General features: G+C 32.3%; 1 protein-coding gene across 1 annotated transcript in view; it reads left to right on the top strand.

Moving 5' to 3' along the window:
* Window positions 1-15,577: 15,577 nt before the first annotated feature.
* Window positions 15,578-17,269, top strand: part of LOC129234182 (tyrosine kinase receptor Cad96Ca-like) — a 66,933-nt gene continuing 65,241 nt past the window's right edge. The window contains exon 1 of the mRNA XM_054868094.1: window positions 15,578-15,916. Within this exon, the coding sequence (XP_054724069.1) occupies window positions 15,853-15,916 (64 nt within the window). The 5' untranslated portion in view covers window positions 15,578-15,852. The remainder of the gene's footprint in view (window positions 15,917-17,269) is intronic.

The following is a 17,269-nucleotide window of genomic DNA, read 5'->3' as shown; positions in this document are numbered from 1 at the left end:
TTTATGTGAAAGTATTTTTTCAAAGTCGGGGGGGGGGGGACTTGATCACCCCGTTGAAGTTCTGTAAATACAGGCCTATCTATCTCTTACTGACTCTCTACCTGTATCGACCTCTATTTATCTACTGATCTATCTATACGATTTATGCATATCTGACGCTGATTGTAATTAAGAATCTTTTTCTATATACATAAAACAAAGATCATGCAAAAAACCGCGCGTTATTTAATTAAAATAGTGCAAAAAACAAATCTGTACCCCGTAGTGTGTATGCATAAGATTTAAAAAAAACTCACTGCTTTTATTGAATCAAATGCAAACAAATATGTAAAATTAAATAACAACAGACAAACGTCGGGGGGGGGGGGGGGGTGAATAAAATGTCTTAATGGAAATAAAAAGGAAAACAGAAGCTAGCTCTGCAGTTGGATCACGTGACCATGACGTTTTATTTCCATGACATAATGACCATCCTAAATTGAAAATTAACAAAACTTCGTCTATGCTTGGAAGTCTTACTGTGCTTCGCATTAAAAAAATTGTGAAAAAAATATTATACTTTTTGTGGGATGAGTTTAGAAAAAATTAAACACAGGAAAAAATGGTTTTTTTTTTTCTTCAAGAATTCATAACAAAAAATACAAAAATTGCTTGATCTGCAAAAAAAAAAAAAAAAAAAAAATTTCATCATATTTAAAAATAAATTTCCTACATTTTAGTAGAAAAAAAAATATTTTTCTGGCGCAGTTGGTTCAGGATCTGTGGGGTAAAAAATATTAAAAATTGCATAAAATATTGAATAAATATTTTTTCTAATTAAAATAGCAATGTAAATTATTTCCTATAGCCTTCCTCAATAAAAGGACTACTCAACACAAAAAGAATTTTTCAATTCGAACAAATAGTTTGAGATTAGCGCGTTCAAACAAACAAACAAACTCTTCAGCTTTATGTTATAAGTATAGAAGCGAATGTTTTTTTTTTTTTTTTTCTGTTTATCTTTACTAATAATAATGCTGAAAGTCTCTCTGTCTGGCTATCTGGGTCCCTGTCTATCTGTCTGTGACGCGCGTAGCGCCTAGACCGTTCTGCCGATTTTTATGAAATTTGCGCAAAATTAGTTTGTAGCATGGAGGTGTGCACCTCGAAGCGATTTTTCGAAAATTCGATTTTGTTCTTTTTATATTCCAATTTTAAGAATATTTTCCCGAGCAAAATTATCATAAGACGGACGAGTAAAATACCAAGTTATCATAACGTGGAACCGTAACATGGGAAAGTCAACTGGCGAGAAATTCACCATACATTATTTGTAAACATACAGGCGAATCAAAAGACCTTTTAATTTTCTACTATGGGCAAAGCCGTGCGGGCACCACTAGTATTTATCTTACATATAATAAAATAAGATGTTTTCTGTGTGTTTGTGGCGCACATCCCGGGAAAACGGTTAGGCCTAGAAAGATGAAATTTGTTATACAGATGCAGTTTTTACCGAAGATGTGCACCTCGGGCTTCGATTTTTGATATTTTAATTAGAAAAAAAGTTATTTAATGTTTTATGTTATTTTTAGCACTTTTTAGTGCTTTTAACCTAACAGACCCCGAACCAATTGCACCAGATCAATATTTTTTGTACTATAGTGTAGGAAATTTAATTTTAAATATGATGAATGAAAAAATTTTGAAGATAGAGCAGTTTTTGTATTTTTTATAGATTTTTGAAAAAACCTTTATTTTGCCTTTTTTTCTGGGTTTAGTTTTTTTCGAAACTCATCCTGCGAAAAGTATTGAACCCTCAATTTTAAAATTTTAGTTGGTAATAGTAAAAACATTCCGCCCACTTCAGAAGAAAAAAGTTTTTAAAAATACGCAATAGAATTTTTTTCTTTACAATTTTTTTAATGCAGCACAAACACAATGCGAGCTGTTCGCTTGCCGGCTCAGTTTCGTTGCATTCTCTTCACTTTTTTTTTTTAGTTTTTTTTTCTTTTTGCAAGAGCTGCTTTTTGCACACTACCGGGAACATAAAACCTTTTTTTTTTTTTTTTTTTGCGGGTTATTTTAATTAAATAAATAAAGCCCGCGGTTTTTTGCATGGTCTTTGTTTCTGTTACAGATTGGTAGTTAGTTTAGGTAGATACAGAGATAGAGATTGAGTGGACAAAAAATGTTTTATCGAATTAATACTTATACAAATAAAAAAAAAGATTGTTAATTACTGTCAGAGGTAGATATGCATAGATGGTATAGATAGATAGACAAATATAGAGGTCGATATTGTAGATGGACAGCAAGAAAGAGATATGCCCGTCATTTAAAGAACTTCAACAGGGTGTCAATGCCTCCACCACACACACCCTATGACTTTGAAAAAACAATGCTTTCACATAAAAGTGAAAGTGCTTTTTGTTATTTTTGGAAAAAATTTGCATGAAGAGTACGCCGTTTGTGTCTCCCCTCCCCCTCCTTTAAAAATATTCCAAACAAAGGAACTGGAGATAGATCTAGAAAATATTTTATTCAAACTACTAATGATATAGATAGATATAGATTGATTGATACCGCCACGAAATTTATTTAAGCAGCCGGCAACATTGGCGTGAAAAGGCGAATGATAATATTGATATATAGAGAAAAATATTGATTAATATCGTCGCTAAATTGACTAAGCAGCCGCCGAAGGCGGCAACCCTGGCGCAAAAAGGCGAATGGCGTAAAAAGGCGGATCAGCTGGTAGCCACAGTTTTAAATAAAACCATTCAGAAGGTTGCCACTTTTTCTTGACTGTGACTAAATAAAATTTTGCTTTGTTTTGAGGTAAAATTTTATTTTATTTTTTTATTTTTTTAAAAGGATTTTAGTCGTATTTGTGGAGGGTTGCGTTTAATAAATTCGGGAATTTTTGATTTGATGTTTTCTTTATTTGAAACTGTTTATATTGATGGAAAATTATTTTTTGAAGCCTGATTGTTGAACACGCGTCACTTGACATAACTTCTTTCTTTAGAGGTTGACCGTGCGAAGCCGGGCAACGCAGCTAGTTGTGAATAAAATAAGAGCTGATAGCGAGTGGCTATCAACAGAATATGCTAATATCAGATCAGATAGTGTATCTGAAATGCATGTCTAAAATTGTGAAAATTCAATACTGATAGTTTCCTTAGCGCTAATAAAACGGAAAAGGTAAGATTTTTTTTTAAACAAAGTAATTTTATGAGTGGTAAGTATGAGTGTTCAATTGCTTATTGAAAACCAGTTTATTATCCGGCATTGTCCGGTTATCTAATTCAAGGTTCCTTATTAACATGGGCCACAGAAAAATCAAGGGTGCCACAGGAAATAATCTGAAAATAGGGGAGCCATGAATCTTGAAAAGGATCCCTAATGGGAATTATTTCAAATTGGTGAAATATTTTACATATGGATAAAATATTCCATTAATTTGGACCAAATCTACATGTATTAGACAAAAATTGAGTATCTAACAAAATCGCAGAACAAACAGCAAAACTTGCTCCCCCCCCCCTGAACAGGTTTTTAAAATACATTCTTGTATAACTGTCAAACACATATGTTTTGAAATCTCCGAAAATGCATCATGCATAAAATTAATCTTGTGATCATTCCTTAAATGGTACATTTTCTACGAACAATTTGTCTTTTTTTATATTTCTAATTTTTTTGAGCAATCACGATTGCTTATTGTTCTCACTTGATCGTCTTTGATGCCCGGTTTCTTTTTTCAGCTTGGACCAGACACCTCTGCAGCACTCCCACCCACCGTCCTCTGCAGGAGCGGCTCCTCTGGTCCTGAGCTCTGTCCCCCGAATTCCACTTCTCCTGGTCGGTGGGGGTCCATGGTCCATGTCTTACACACACGAACGCTCATACACACAGGTTTACACACACACACACAACTATACACATGTAACTGCCCAGGAGGAGTGGTAGGTTTGGAGCGACAGGAGTCGTTTCTGGGAACAATAACTCCAATGAGTAGGGTCCTGTCTCAATTTGTGATTGCGAAACACATAATTTGAATTCAAAATTTCATAATTCAAATTGTTATTATTATTATTATTATTATTATTATTATTATTATTATTATTATTTGCATTATTTCTCTAAATAAAGTCATATTAAATTTCATATAACTTTTTGCAATTTTAAAATTATGCAGTGTGCATTTTTTTTCCGCCAAGGACATGAAAGAAGGCCCCATAAAAAAATCGAGGAAAAAATATACTTCAACAAAATAACATCTAAAAAAAATTTGGGAAGTAAACTTGAGAAAGTTGTAACTTTTTATTGAATTTTTTAAAGGTTACTTTTCAACAGATAAAAAGTGTTTAATATTTTCACCTACATAAGACTTTGAAAAAAATCAATCTGAGAGCTTTGAACTTTCGGTTCGACTTTTCTTTTCTTTAAACTAAAAATCGAAATTTTGATGTATCACATTTGATTTGCTGTAGTATTTATAACATGATCAACTGCAAATGCGGATTTTTCCACGCATGGGAAATTAAACAAGCTCTCATTATTTTCTTGAGTTTACCAACACACATACGGTACAGGGGTGGAAAATTTGCGCCAAACTGCGCCAATTTTCAATTTCTGACATAACCTGATGCAAAACGGCCAAATTCGTAATTTTTGCGCCAAAAATGCGATTTTATTATCCTAAAAAGCCTAAAACATTCACTACAAGAAAAAAATAGCAGTGCATTCATTTTGTCATTAAAAGCTAAAAAGGAGCAAATAAGTAAAAGAGTTGGTAAGAATTCTTTATATTTGCCCCAAAATTGCATGCTGTGCTTTAAGTTTCAATCCTTTTGCATCTTGTAAATTTTTCAATTATTTTGAAAAATGAAAGTTATTTTAACCTATGTTACTTTAAATTTGCTTATTTTAATAATTATTTCATGTTTTAACTAACATTAAATTCTTCAAATTATATTTTTAAAAAAGTAATTTCTTTAACTCATTATCTACTGGCTGTCATGCATACCTGCATTTATTTCTTTCAAATTATAAAACAAAATATAATTTACTCAACACATTATCTACCAGATACTACTGATGTTTAATAAGGAAAGTTCCTTTTGGTATCGGGTGAAGTTCGAACTAATCAAAAGGAACGCATTGACACTAAGTGAAGTTAAATAAAATGCAAATATGTGATCACGGCAAGTGACCACATATGCTGTTTTGTATGTAAATCAACATACAAAACAGCAATATGCAGTCCACGTCCCCCCCCCCCCTTTTTTTTTGTTCAGCCAACCACTACTCCTGAAATTAAGCTGATTAACAAAGTTAAAATTAATGTTAATATATTGCCTAAAAGAATCAGTGAGCTCTCTTTTTATATAAATGTTGATAAATAATTTCTTCAGTAGTTGTTCATTAAAATTTTGGAACACTTTTAACTTCTTTTTTTAAGGATTTTCAAAATATTCAAAGGCTAAGTACTGAAAAAGTCTTTAAGTTTGAAGAATTTTATTTATTTCTTCATTTTTTTTTCCAAGATTTTATTCGTCAGCTCAAGGGGTACCTGTTAATTGAAGTATCAAAGTAAAATTTCAGATATTGATGCTAGATGAGAAAATTTAAACAAGGTCTATTAGTTGGTTGTGTATGTGTGACTAACTTATCAATGTAATGGTTTCTAAATTATATTCGCAACATGTTGAGGTATAAAAACTTTTATTTCTTCTAAATAAATATTTATTCATGCAATATTTTTAAAAAAAATTTCAAATCTTTCTGTTAAAGAAATGTTACTTGAATTTAGAACTTTATTTTTCATTTTTAAACAGCTAATCAATTCCCATAAAGCTTTTTTTAAATATATTTTTCTACCCATGTAACTAAGAATCTCAGGTCTTATTCTAGCATCTCTCCCCACCCCTCTCTCTCTCTCTCTGTTTTTTTATTTTAATAATTAGAAACTGCTTATAAATAAGCTCTTTAAGGTTTTTTCTCTCTCTTTAGCATTGAATATAAAAAGGCATTTTTAAATTTTAATGCTATAGCTGTTGTCTGTGTCATGTAATGTTATAAATAAAAATGTGATAAAAGTTTGCAACAAATACTATGAAACAACTAAATTAAGATTCTAGTTAGGTATGTATTATGATCAGTAGCGTACATACACTTCGGTGCCCTCCCCCCTTAAGACTTGAAAGTACTCCCTCCGCCCGCAACGTGGCAGTTTACCGCAGATTATGATTAATCGTACATTTACCAAAGGTAGTTTTTGCACTTTTTTAAAATGACAATATTGCTACCCAATTGGGTTGTAAAAGTTATTTATATACTTTTTTTGCTACAAATGTGGTGTAATCCTGGACAAAATTAAAGATTCTGTTACAAAATCATGAGTTTAATCGATACAAAACTGATCATTCTAATGCAAAAAGTGTGTTTTTACTGATACAAAACTGTTCGTTCTGATACAAAATTGGCATTTTTGCCGATACAGAAATGAATTTTTGATTTTCCACCCCTGCATACATACATAAATCCGTAGTATAGTATTTATATTACTGAAAAGGACTTCTAAATTAGAAAATCAACATTCACCGGTGATTCCCCAAAAAGTTTCGCTCTTTCGCCGATGTCTTTGCTATGTGTAAGTTGATTTTCACCAGAGGATATCGACATTTTCCAGGTTTTGATCTTCACACATTAACATTACTACATGTATAACAGGAAGGGTATCACGGAAAATTTTAGTGCTCATAAGGGGGCCGCAAAAGTCAAAAAAGGTTAAGAAACCCTAAACCCTGATCTAATTCAAAACCACATTTCTCACAGACAGTCAACAATTTGAATTTTTTCTGTCTGCAGGCGTTGGGGGAAAAAAAGTATCAGTTCCACTTTAGCCTTTTATAGAATTGAAAGATTACGCTTTGACATTCATTTCTTACAGACAAGTATCAAGTATGTATACCCAAGTCATATACTTGGGACATTTTGACTATTTTCCTTTTTACACCTGTCAGTACTTCACCTTTAAGTAAGAAATAAATGGCGTTAGAGGGTAAATGAATGCTTATGTTTTGAGGCAGCACGAGTCAATTTTTAATGCTTCAGCTTTATGGGACAAGTTTTAATTATTTTGTAAATTTCGATTATTTTGCAAAACTTGCTTGGAAAGGTTTTTTTTTTTTTTTTTTTCGTTGCAGATATGCAATTGGCTAACAAAGTGTTAGGTACAAAATGTCGAACGTTCTGAACTCAAAGTTCTACGCATTTTTTCAGTTTTCTTTTCCTGACGTTTTCCATTTCATCCTTAGAAAGTTAGTTTTTTAATTAAATAGATAACTATAATGGTCCTTGCTGATTTTGTGTATTTCACTCCGCTATTTAAAAAAAATCCCTCGTCGCTTTATTGCTACTCAACTGAATCTTTTTTCAAGAAAGTTGCTTGAAGAAGTATTTTCTGAAAAAATAGCTGCTCACCTACTTCTCTAGGTTTTGACCCTTTCCCATGGGCACCCATATACAAAATTTTAAGGGGGGGGGCTCAAAGATTTCCCCCATGGTTTAGCAGAACATTTTTCCCATGGAAACCGATTTCAGTACAGATTAGAGATATTAAAGTTTGACATTTTTAATAACTTATTCATTAATGACTAGGAAAGATTTTTTTTTACATTTTTGCAAAGAAAAAAAGCACGAAAAGCAAGGAAGTTCTCATTTCTAAGGGGGGGGGGTGTCTTGAGCCCCTACTTGCTCCTCCCCCCCCCTATGTGGGCGCCCTTGCCCCTTCCCCAAAACAGCAAGAAAACAAGGGCCAAAAGCCCGAATTCAAACACAAGAAATGAAACATTTAATTTGACATCACATATAGAATCCCTTGTCAACAAAATGCTTCTTAAGAGCCGACGAAAAAAGTCCCATCATATAGGTAAATAATTCATTTTTTCTTTTTTTGTTCTTTTTTCCTAAACCGGCTGCCTGTAACGATTAAAAAAGAAACGCTAATAGCACCACCCTGTTTCGCGCGTGAACCACTGCCTAGAGGCAGTTGACCGTCTTCAAGGCATGACCGATTTTTTTCTCATTGCTTTTTTTTTCAACGTATATATTTTATTCTTTCGCTTCTTACGTGTATTTAGTATAGTTTCTTCTCGCCAACAAACCTGAATGTGACTTCAGGAGAGCTGTGCGGTAGGGTTTCTAACGTACGTTTTGTTCCCTCCTTGGCGAAATATTTTTATGAGAGTCCCGTTTTCATTTGTTGAAAGAATTTTTCTGCAGATGGCATTAAGCATTTAATTGTTACAATTAAAATTACAGATCATGGAGCATTTCACGGAATTCAACCATATCTCCGAAACCAATTCTTCGTCATACCTTTTTCTGTACCTATTTATCATCCTATATTGACAGGGAGGAGAGCCCCCGAACCCAAATATTGGGTGGGAGATGGCGGATGGAATTTTTACTTTACCGAATAAAACTCCAAATTTTACGGATTGATTTAAAAAAAAAAACTGCATATATGCACATTGCACACATTCTAGATCTAATGAGAAAAAACATAGGCACCAATAAAAAACATAAAAATCATAATTGCTGTATTGAATACTGTCTCCAAATTTTCCGTTTCGTTTGAAGTGTGCCGAATAAGATAATTTTTTCCAACGCTATATGCAATCTCTCGTGTCTTCCCATCCCCCTGTGTATTGAACCATTCGTCCAGAGCTGCACTGGTGTCTGAAATATATTATTTTTATTTTTGTGATACATCTATGTTATTGTTGTTGACTTGTCCATGGATGGTCCATATTGGATCGAAGGCAATCCAGACAGCCTGGACAACTTCAATATAGTTGTCCTCATGGAAGTCTTAGTGTGGGTTCTCTAATATCTTGGAGCTTTGGAAGGCAGGGCAGGAAAATATGTGTACTGAATTTAGTTCGGACTAGTGACAGTTCCTAGGTTCCTGCAGTTCTGATATGTTCTTGTGCCGTCCTTCTGGATTTTCATTCCTAAGTAGTGTTTCGTTCTCAATCTGGTTACGGTTTTTGCAGTGATTCTATTGGTACTTAATTCTCAAATTTGATGCTCAGTCTTGTTGACTTAGTTCCTGAGCTTAAATTTTGCTATTGAGATAATTTGTTACTAAGGGAACATGAGAGAATGATCCTGTGCTGCCTCCTTTGCCAAGGTATCCCCCATTTCCTGCAATGCTAACATTTTCTGGGATCCACTGCATAAAGCAATTCTTATTTAAGTTGAGAATGTAGTCTAGCGAGCTCTGTTTGTTTCATGTCAGTGATTCTGACTTGTAAATAGCCCCCGTCATTTCGGATTTTTCCAGGGGGAATATACGATATAATTTTCGAGAGGACCGAATGACCAAGTTTAGCCCCCTTCCCCCTCCCTTTTCTTTTCAATCAGAAGTTATTGGAGGAAAAGCACCAGTTCCAGATCTTCAATTTTCCCGAGGTGGATCAAGCTGGAAACTGCTCCATCTTCTAACAAGTTTCTATATATCAAGTCTGAAGAACTTGGAAAAATCATACTTTACGAATTACTTGCATGTGATAATTTATAAAATACATTTTGAACTTAAGGGACACATATGTCCCATGGTTTTAAAGGGTTGACAAATATTGTATCAGAGAGAAGCGAAATAGTTTTTGTTTTGATGGGAAAAGAAATGTGAGCCAAAATGCAGGAATTGTGAAACACTAACCAAAATCGGAACCGAAGATCAAAAACCTGCCAAAAATTTATCTGCTAAAAGAGTTTTGATAATAAAAAATATATTTAAGGAGGGTGCATAGAAGAGACTAAAAATTGAAGAAGGAAAAAAAAAACACCCCCTTACCCCCTTTCCTTTAAAACCGCAAAAGTGCATTTTTGTTCTTCACCTGAACTTTTCAAAGTTTGATACAATTTTCTAAGAGCTATGGTTATTAATAAAGATCTTCTACCATCTTTATTTGCCTCCATTCATAAAAACTTTTTAAAAAACCTGTAACTAGTATTTCCAAAAGGACGTATCCAACAACTTTTCTATCACACTATCCTTGTGTTACCAAGTTGCTAAACGCCTTAGGCATTTGCAACTCTAGGTTGATATGTTAACTAACTTTGGTTCTCTTCTTTTAACTATACCTTCCATTATTTGAAATGTTTTTGTAATTATAAATTGTCAGTGTTATTTTTTGTATGCAGGATAAATGAAGTATGCTCTGAAAACTCTGGGCAATCGACCTATTAGTTTGGTTAATGACATGGCATCTTCTCATTATTAAGTTTCTCATGCGTTTCTGTAATTTGAAAGTTGGTATTTCTGCCCACTTTTTCATCAATTAACTTGTTGTTTTTATTATATTTTCCTTAATTGAATTTTTGTGCTCAAATTCTATTTTATTTTGCATCCAAACCTTCTGTTAAAAAATGTTAAGGAATTAAAAGTTAAAGTTGGTAACAACTAAAGTTTTTAAATAAATTAATAAAAAGTCTCAATAAAAAGTTTAATAAAAAGTTTTCTACACTGAAAAACTGCAGTTGACTCAATATTTTTATATTTAGACTAGTTCTAAAGCATCCTACAAAATTTTAATTAAAAATTGAGAAAAGACGAAATATAGCCGGTAGAGTACAAACTATTTGCACAAAGCTGTATAATGCTTATTTCTTCTCTCAAATTAAAAATATTTTTACAAAAACTTTCAATCTAATCTTAAGACTTTGTACAAGCTTGTTTTGTACATTTAAAGTGTAAAATACTATAAGTAGTAGGGGGATGTGTGGCAAAGTGAAATAGTGAAATGTTTACTCTGCTATTTGTGCCCCCTATTTCTTAATATTTTAACAGTGTGAAAACACATGTAGTCTATTCCAGTCAGGAAAAAGTTATCACTGAAGATCAAAGAATGTGATAATACAAGCAGTTTTCAAAAATTGATACTCATATCGTAATATTTTGTTATAAGTCAGAAATTATTTTTGTTATTATAAAATGAAAAAAGTTGTTGTTTTGAACTTTTGAATATTATTTGAAACCTACTAATATTCGCGCGGTGCAGTTTTTTTTTTTTTTTTTTTTTGACCAATATTTTTGACCAACACATTTTTCTTTTAAATATTTTGTTCAATTAGTCAAGTGCATGCGGGGCAAAGTGAAATAGTTCATTTCGTTTACTTATTCAATCATTTAATAAATCACCTACGTATTCCTATATTAATTAAATCATTTAAATTCATTGATTTAATAATTCACTTATTTATTCATTCATTCTCTTATTATTTCACTATTTTATTTATTCATTTATTAAGTCTCATACATTGATCAATTCATTACCTACTAGCTGCATTGCCCGGCTTTGCCCGGTCTACCTTGAAAAAAAAAAAAAACATTGTGTCAAGTGAAGTATATTCAATAACCAGGATTAAATGAAAGAAAAAAAAAACCATCATGCAAAATTTCCCCGCCAAACAATGACGACAGGAACTAAAATACTTTTAAGAAATTAAAATAAAATGAGAAAGATGGATTTAAAAGGCGTAACCATGGAAACACAAAATAAAATAAGTTTAAGAATTGAAAATGAGAAAGATGGAAATAAACAATTCGCAACTCCAATAAACTATAGGGGGCGTTGCAGCCATTGTTTAATGGCGAATGAAAAAGGTAAAACAAACAAATGCCGTAATTTATAACTTTCTTTGAAGCTTAGTGAATGAAAGTAATTTTTTATCGTGTTTGAATGAAGCTTTCTTTTTTTTTCTTCTAAAATCACATTACACCCCAAACTGTCTAAAACCTGTAATTTACTCCAAAGAAAACACGTGGAATTGAATGTTTTACCTTTTTCGACAGTATTGTTAATCACCGCAAGGAAGCGTATTCGAGCTCTGGAGTTGCGAATGGATTCAAAAAGCATTACCGTGGAAACGCAAAATAAAATGATTAAAAACTTGAATAGAGAAGAGATTGAACTTCATTTAATTCACTTGTAACTTTTTTTCTAATGGAGATAGAGGGTTAAACTTTCGACCATAGGTCGAGTTAGATCTGGAGTAAAAAAAGCAGCTCTTTCCAATGGAGTCAAAACAAAAACTGTGGGACAATTCCTTCACTTTTTATTGATGGATTTAATGAAGAAAGTAGTGCCTAAATTTCAACTAAGCCTAAAAAAATTCGAGCTAAAAACGCAAATAACTCCCGCCGTAATTAAGTTAGAGCGTTGAAACAAATTACGTTAAAACGTGGAAAATTCTACTCTTTCCAACGATATATAATATTAATATATGCAAGTAATTTTTCACCTCCATTTCCGGGAATGTATGTGAAAATTGGGCCTAAATTGGAATAAAAAAAAGAACATCGAATTTTTTTCGAACTGGTCTGCAAACATTTTCAGGACTTAAAGGAACAATCTGAAAATTTCAGCGAAATCGGCCGGGTAGGTTCTCGAGTTTTGCGAAATCAAACACAAAGACGCTTTTTGGAGACTTCATTTTATACTATGTAGAGATTCATTCATTTATTCACTCATTCATTTGATCAAAAATATTTGTAATAATCAGATAGGAAATATTTCACTAGAAGATATTTAATTTTAAACTTTGAAAAATTAAATCACCATGAAAATTTTAAGTGAAAATTTTCCGCCTTTTTTTAAACGTACCAATTCATTGCCAAGAATGAGAAATAATGTTTCAATGCATGTTTTATTATAAAACACACTATGTGACCAAAAGTATTGGACTTTGTATTATGAAAGTTATAAATTGCTATCTTGCGTGCATGCGCAGTGGAAAATTAATTGCTGTAAACGTTGATATTTCATTAAATTTTCAATCCTTAAATTTCAAATTTATTTATTATGTTTATCTTGTATGCTGTCATATGTTCTGAAAGTTAAGTAACGTTTGACGGAAAACTCTGCGTGTCATGAGCCAAAAACTTTCAAATAAAATTTGTATTTAAAAAAAATGCCCATATCTCCGTGGGTATAAGAGATATTTTCACAAAAATATAAAAATAAATTCTACATAGTTTGTTAACTTATTTCTGAAATTTATACTTTATTCCCAGCTATTTACAATGAAGGATAATCAAAAACCTGTTTTTGTTTTTTCAATTTGTTTTGGTCCCCTAAATGAGCAGTAGATTCAACTTTTAATGGAAAATGACAGCTGGAGCCTTTTATGTGAAAAAAAATTACAGAGCAATTGGTCTCTTTTTCTTCGAGAAATCCGCAAAATTGTGAATTTACGGCCCAATACTTTTAGTCATATAGTGTACATTCCTAGTGTGAGTTCATTTCCTCCTGCACTGTAATTTTCAAAACAAATTTCATTTTCTTCATTTAGAAAAAAAGTAAATTATTTCATTTTTCCTACATTCCCCCTATATATGATTTTTGGATGATATACATGTATAAAATCTCTCAAATCCAGACGGTACGATTTTTTCACGCATTTTTTGCTTGCTTTAGAATTGAATAAAATAAGGATTTGCCATTACTTTGTATTCTTGTAAATTTCTAACGTTATTTTACACTAAATATTTCTAAGCTATAACTTTGTATACCTTTTCATTGCATTGCAAAAGGGAATAGAGAGAGAGAGAGAGGAGAAAAGAAAAGAGGGAAAAAAATACTTTCAAACTTATAGCTACAATTTTAGTACAGAAATTTTATGCTTCAAGGAACAAGAAGCAAAATAAAATATAGAATTTTTATATTTATAGAATCATATTCTCATTTCAAGTTTTCTATTTCCGCTGAAGCAAAAACAAACCCAGTTTTCCTGTATAGTGGAATGCCGATTCTACGAGCTCTAATTAATAGAATTGCTCAATTATTCGAACTTTTTTTTCCCGACGACTGAGCACGTAAAATCGATGGCATTTTCCCATTCTACAAGAGAATGAAGACTTTGAAAAAAGGGGGAAAAATCAAGGTGAAGACAATTGAATTTAATGTCCTGAAACTCCATACAAAGTGAACGAAAATCTTATGCATAGAATGTTTTAAAAATACGCTTTTTCACTATTAAATTCGATTAAAAAAATATATTTTCTGTGTGGCAGATGATCAGAGAGAATTTATTTATCTTCGCCATTTACCCCGACTATCGAAGTCTTCTTCACTTAGTGGCAAAGCACTGGATTTTTATACCAAAGGTCGTCGATCAAAACTCGCTCTAGCTACGTCAGAATCAGAATGCATCATCGCTCACGTACATCACACCTCATGCCATATTAAAATGCATAATATACGTTTGAAAATTAATATGTCTGGAAAATTGCGTTCGTTTGAAGACAGTTTTCCTCTGCATTAGAGTATTGTTTGTGCGAAGTTCAATTAACCGGTTTTTCTAATTACCTAAGCATTTTTTTTTTTTTTTTTTTTTTTTGTACGATTGTGAAAGAACTTATTTAACCATTTGGTTTAACTGTTTCAACAATTTTATTTCAATCGTTTAAATGTAGTCAGAAGCATCCCTGAAGTTGGTTGACCGTTTATCAGAACTTGAGCCTCTCCTAACTTTGGCCGGTCCCGCTTTGTTGAGTGCATTTTGAATATTTTAATAAATCCATTTAGTAATGCTATTTTTTTTTTTTTTTTTTTAAATTTTATGTGAGCTTTTGTTACTTTTATCATGCAGAAAAATATTATCATGACAAAAAGAAACAAAGAACAGAAGTAGTCCAATTAGAATTTTTTTTCCAGGTCTATTAATATCGTAGATATATGCTACCTAAACAGACAAATACCAATGCTCAGTGGGCATTACATACATTAAGTTGTAATAAATATACGCTTTGTAACACTGTGTACCTTAAACATTTTCTTTTTACATATTTATTTCAACAAAACGGTCCAAACACTTGATAGTTTATTGAAAAATTTTAACTTCTCAATTTACAAAGTTTGAACAGAACAACGTCTGTCGAGTCCTCTAGCATGTATAAATATTAATTGCATGCGGAAATAAAACTTCTGGGAAGTCATTTATAAGTAATCACAAATTTGTTTTACTGTATCGATAGTTTCGCGAAATTTACTAAGTTTTTATGTGAAACAATTGCTGTTATTATTATTATTATTATTATTATTATTATCATTATTATTATTATTATTATTATTATTATTATTATTATTATTATTATTATTATTATTATTATTAGTTCTACTTAATTATTTATTTATTTTTGACCTAAATGACTCTCAGCCACACGTTGATGATTTATGTTTTGAAATTATTGTTTTAACCAAGAAAAATCATTCAAAAATTAATAAATAAACAAAGCTTAAAGCTCAAAAAATTTTCCTATTTTGTTATTTAATCTAATGTAGCTTTTTTGGTAATCTACTTTGTGTTGCTGACTGAAATTCAAAGTACAATTATTAGAAGTATGTAACGAATGCGGCAAACGTTTTATGGCAGAAACAGTCCGAAAGAGAACAGATAGATTCTCAACTTCTTAGCAAATCGTGCCAAGTCAATTTACCTTTCTTATGGCAACCTGTTTTACCTGGGCGCAAACTTCAACGGAGCAAAAACCTGCCCAGTTCAGACTTCTCTTCGCATCGTCTGCATAGCGTGGAATTCCCGCGTCCCTCTTTAATGAGATGCTACAAAAAGAACATCGAAATCTGTGATCGGAGTTGGTCTCAGTGCAGTTTTTGTCCATCACGTTAGTGAAGTCATCGATTATGAGCTGATTTTAGTTGCCATCAAAGATGGAATCGAATAAAACGACTCGAACTTTTGATGTGTAGTGTAGTAAACAATGTAGAGTAATTGTTGATTCTTTGGGGTCAAATCCAGACCTCTAAGAATTTTTTTTTACCCTTTGGAATAATGAGCTCCAGGATTCGTTGCTGTCTTCCCCTAATCGTTATTCTGTGCTATTTTTCTCTGGAAGGTAAGTTTGATTTTCATCATATTCCTCTTTTCTTCCCCTTGTCTTCTCTTTTTTCTAAATAAAAATTAATTGACTCAAACAGATCGTTGAATATAACAGGTGATGCGTCTGAAATAAAAGTCAACCATACATTTGTTACCATATTCCGACCAAACTTTTAAAAAATTCAAAATTCTAAAAATAAATTTGTAGCGTCTGATAAAATTAGTTGTAGGCGTTCCTTGATTCTAACTTCATCTTTGCGAGTAGAGGGGTCGTTCACAAAGAATGTCATGTTTTGAGGGTAGTTTGTTTTTTGGGTTGTGAAATTGTGATATTTTTTGACAAGGGGAAGGAGGATGTAGCAAGATGTGTGGCATCACAAACTTTAGTTACAATAAAACCTTTATTTGAAGCGTATGACGGCAAAAATAGATATCTCGATGTCACAAAATTACTGGGTATCTCCTAACGTCATTAAAAATAAGCAGTAGTGAACACTGTTTTGACGCACAAAATTAGCAGATTACTGTATACGTTGTTCATAACTATTTACTTCTCCGCACTAAGGTATTTATTTGTCATTAAAGATAGCTTAAGATGGATTTTTAGGATATCAATTTCGAAACATTTCCAGGAAAGTGTTCCTGAACTCCCACCCCTTCTCTGACATTAAAGTTAATCTGAAATTGAGCTTTAAAATTTCAATTTGGAAAAATTTCAGAGAAGGATCTTTAACCAGCTCCTGCCACTTGGCGTCTCTAAAGGTAGCATGAAATTGCGTTTTCAAATTCCAAAAACATTTCTGAGGAGGGCCCCTGAAATTTCCCATTTTTTCTTTCAATTTGAAAATTTCTTCTAATGTCATGAAAATTTAACTTATCAAGTCTTTTTAAAGCTGAATAAATAAATAAATATATTAATCTTTACTAATAATAAAGCTAAAAGTCTGTCTGTAGGATGTCTGTTACGCGCATAGCGCCTAGACCGTTCGTCCGATTTTCATGAAATTTGGCACAAAGTTAGTTTGTAGCATGGGGGTGTGCACCTCGAAGCGATTTTTCGAAAATTCGATTTTGTTCTTATTATATTCTAATTTTAAGAAACTTTTTCCGAGCAAATGATCACAACGTGGAATAGTAAATTACGAAATCATCATAACGTGGAACTGTGTAACATGGGCGAGCCATTTAACATAGCCAATTGGCGAGAAATTCATCCTCCATTATTTGTTAATATACAGGCGAACCAAATGACCTTTTAATTTTCTACTACGAGCAAAGCCGTGCGGGTCCTGCCAGTTAATTAATAAAATATAATTTGAAATTTTGTTGGACTTCCATCGATGTCCTCATTTCCGTCCCTCTTCTGTTG

The sequence above is a fragment of the Uloborus diversus genome, chromosome 1 (assembly GCF_026930045.1).
Source record: "Uloborus diversus isolate 005 chromosome 1, Udiv.v.3.1, whole genome shotgun sequence".
NCBI lineage: Eukaryota > Metazoa > Arthropoda > Arachnida > Araneae > Uloboridae > Uloborus > Uloborus diversus.
Note: the sequence above shows the minus strand (reverse complement) of the source record. Positions and strands in the feature narration are given on the sequence as shown.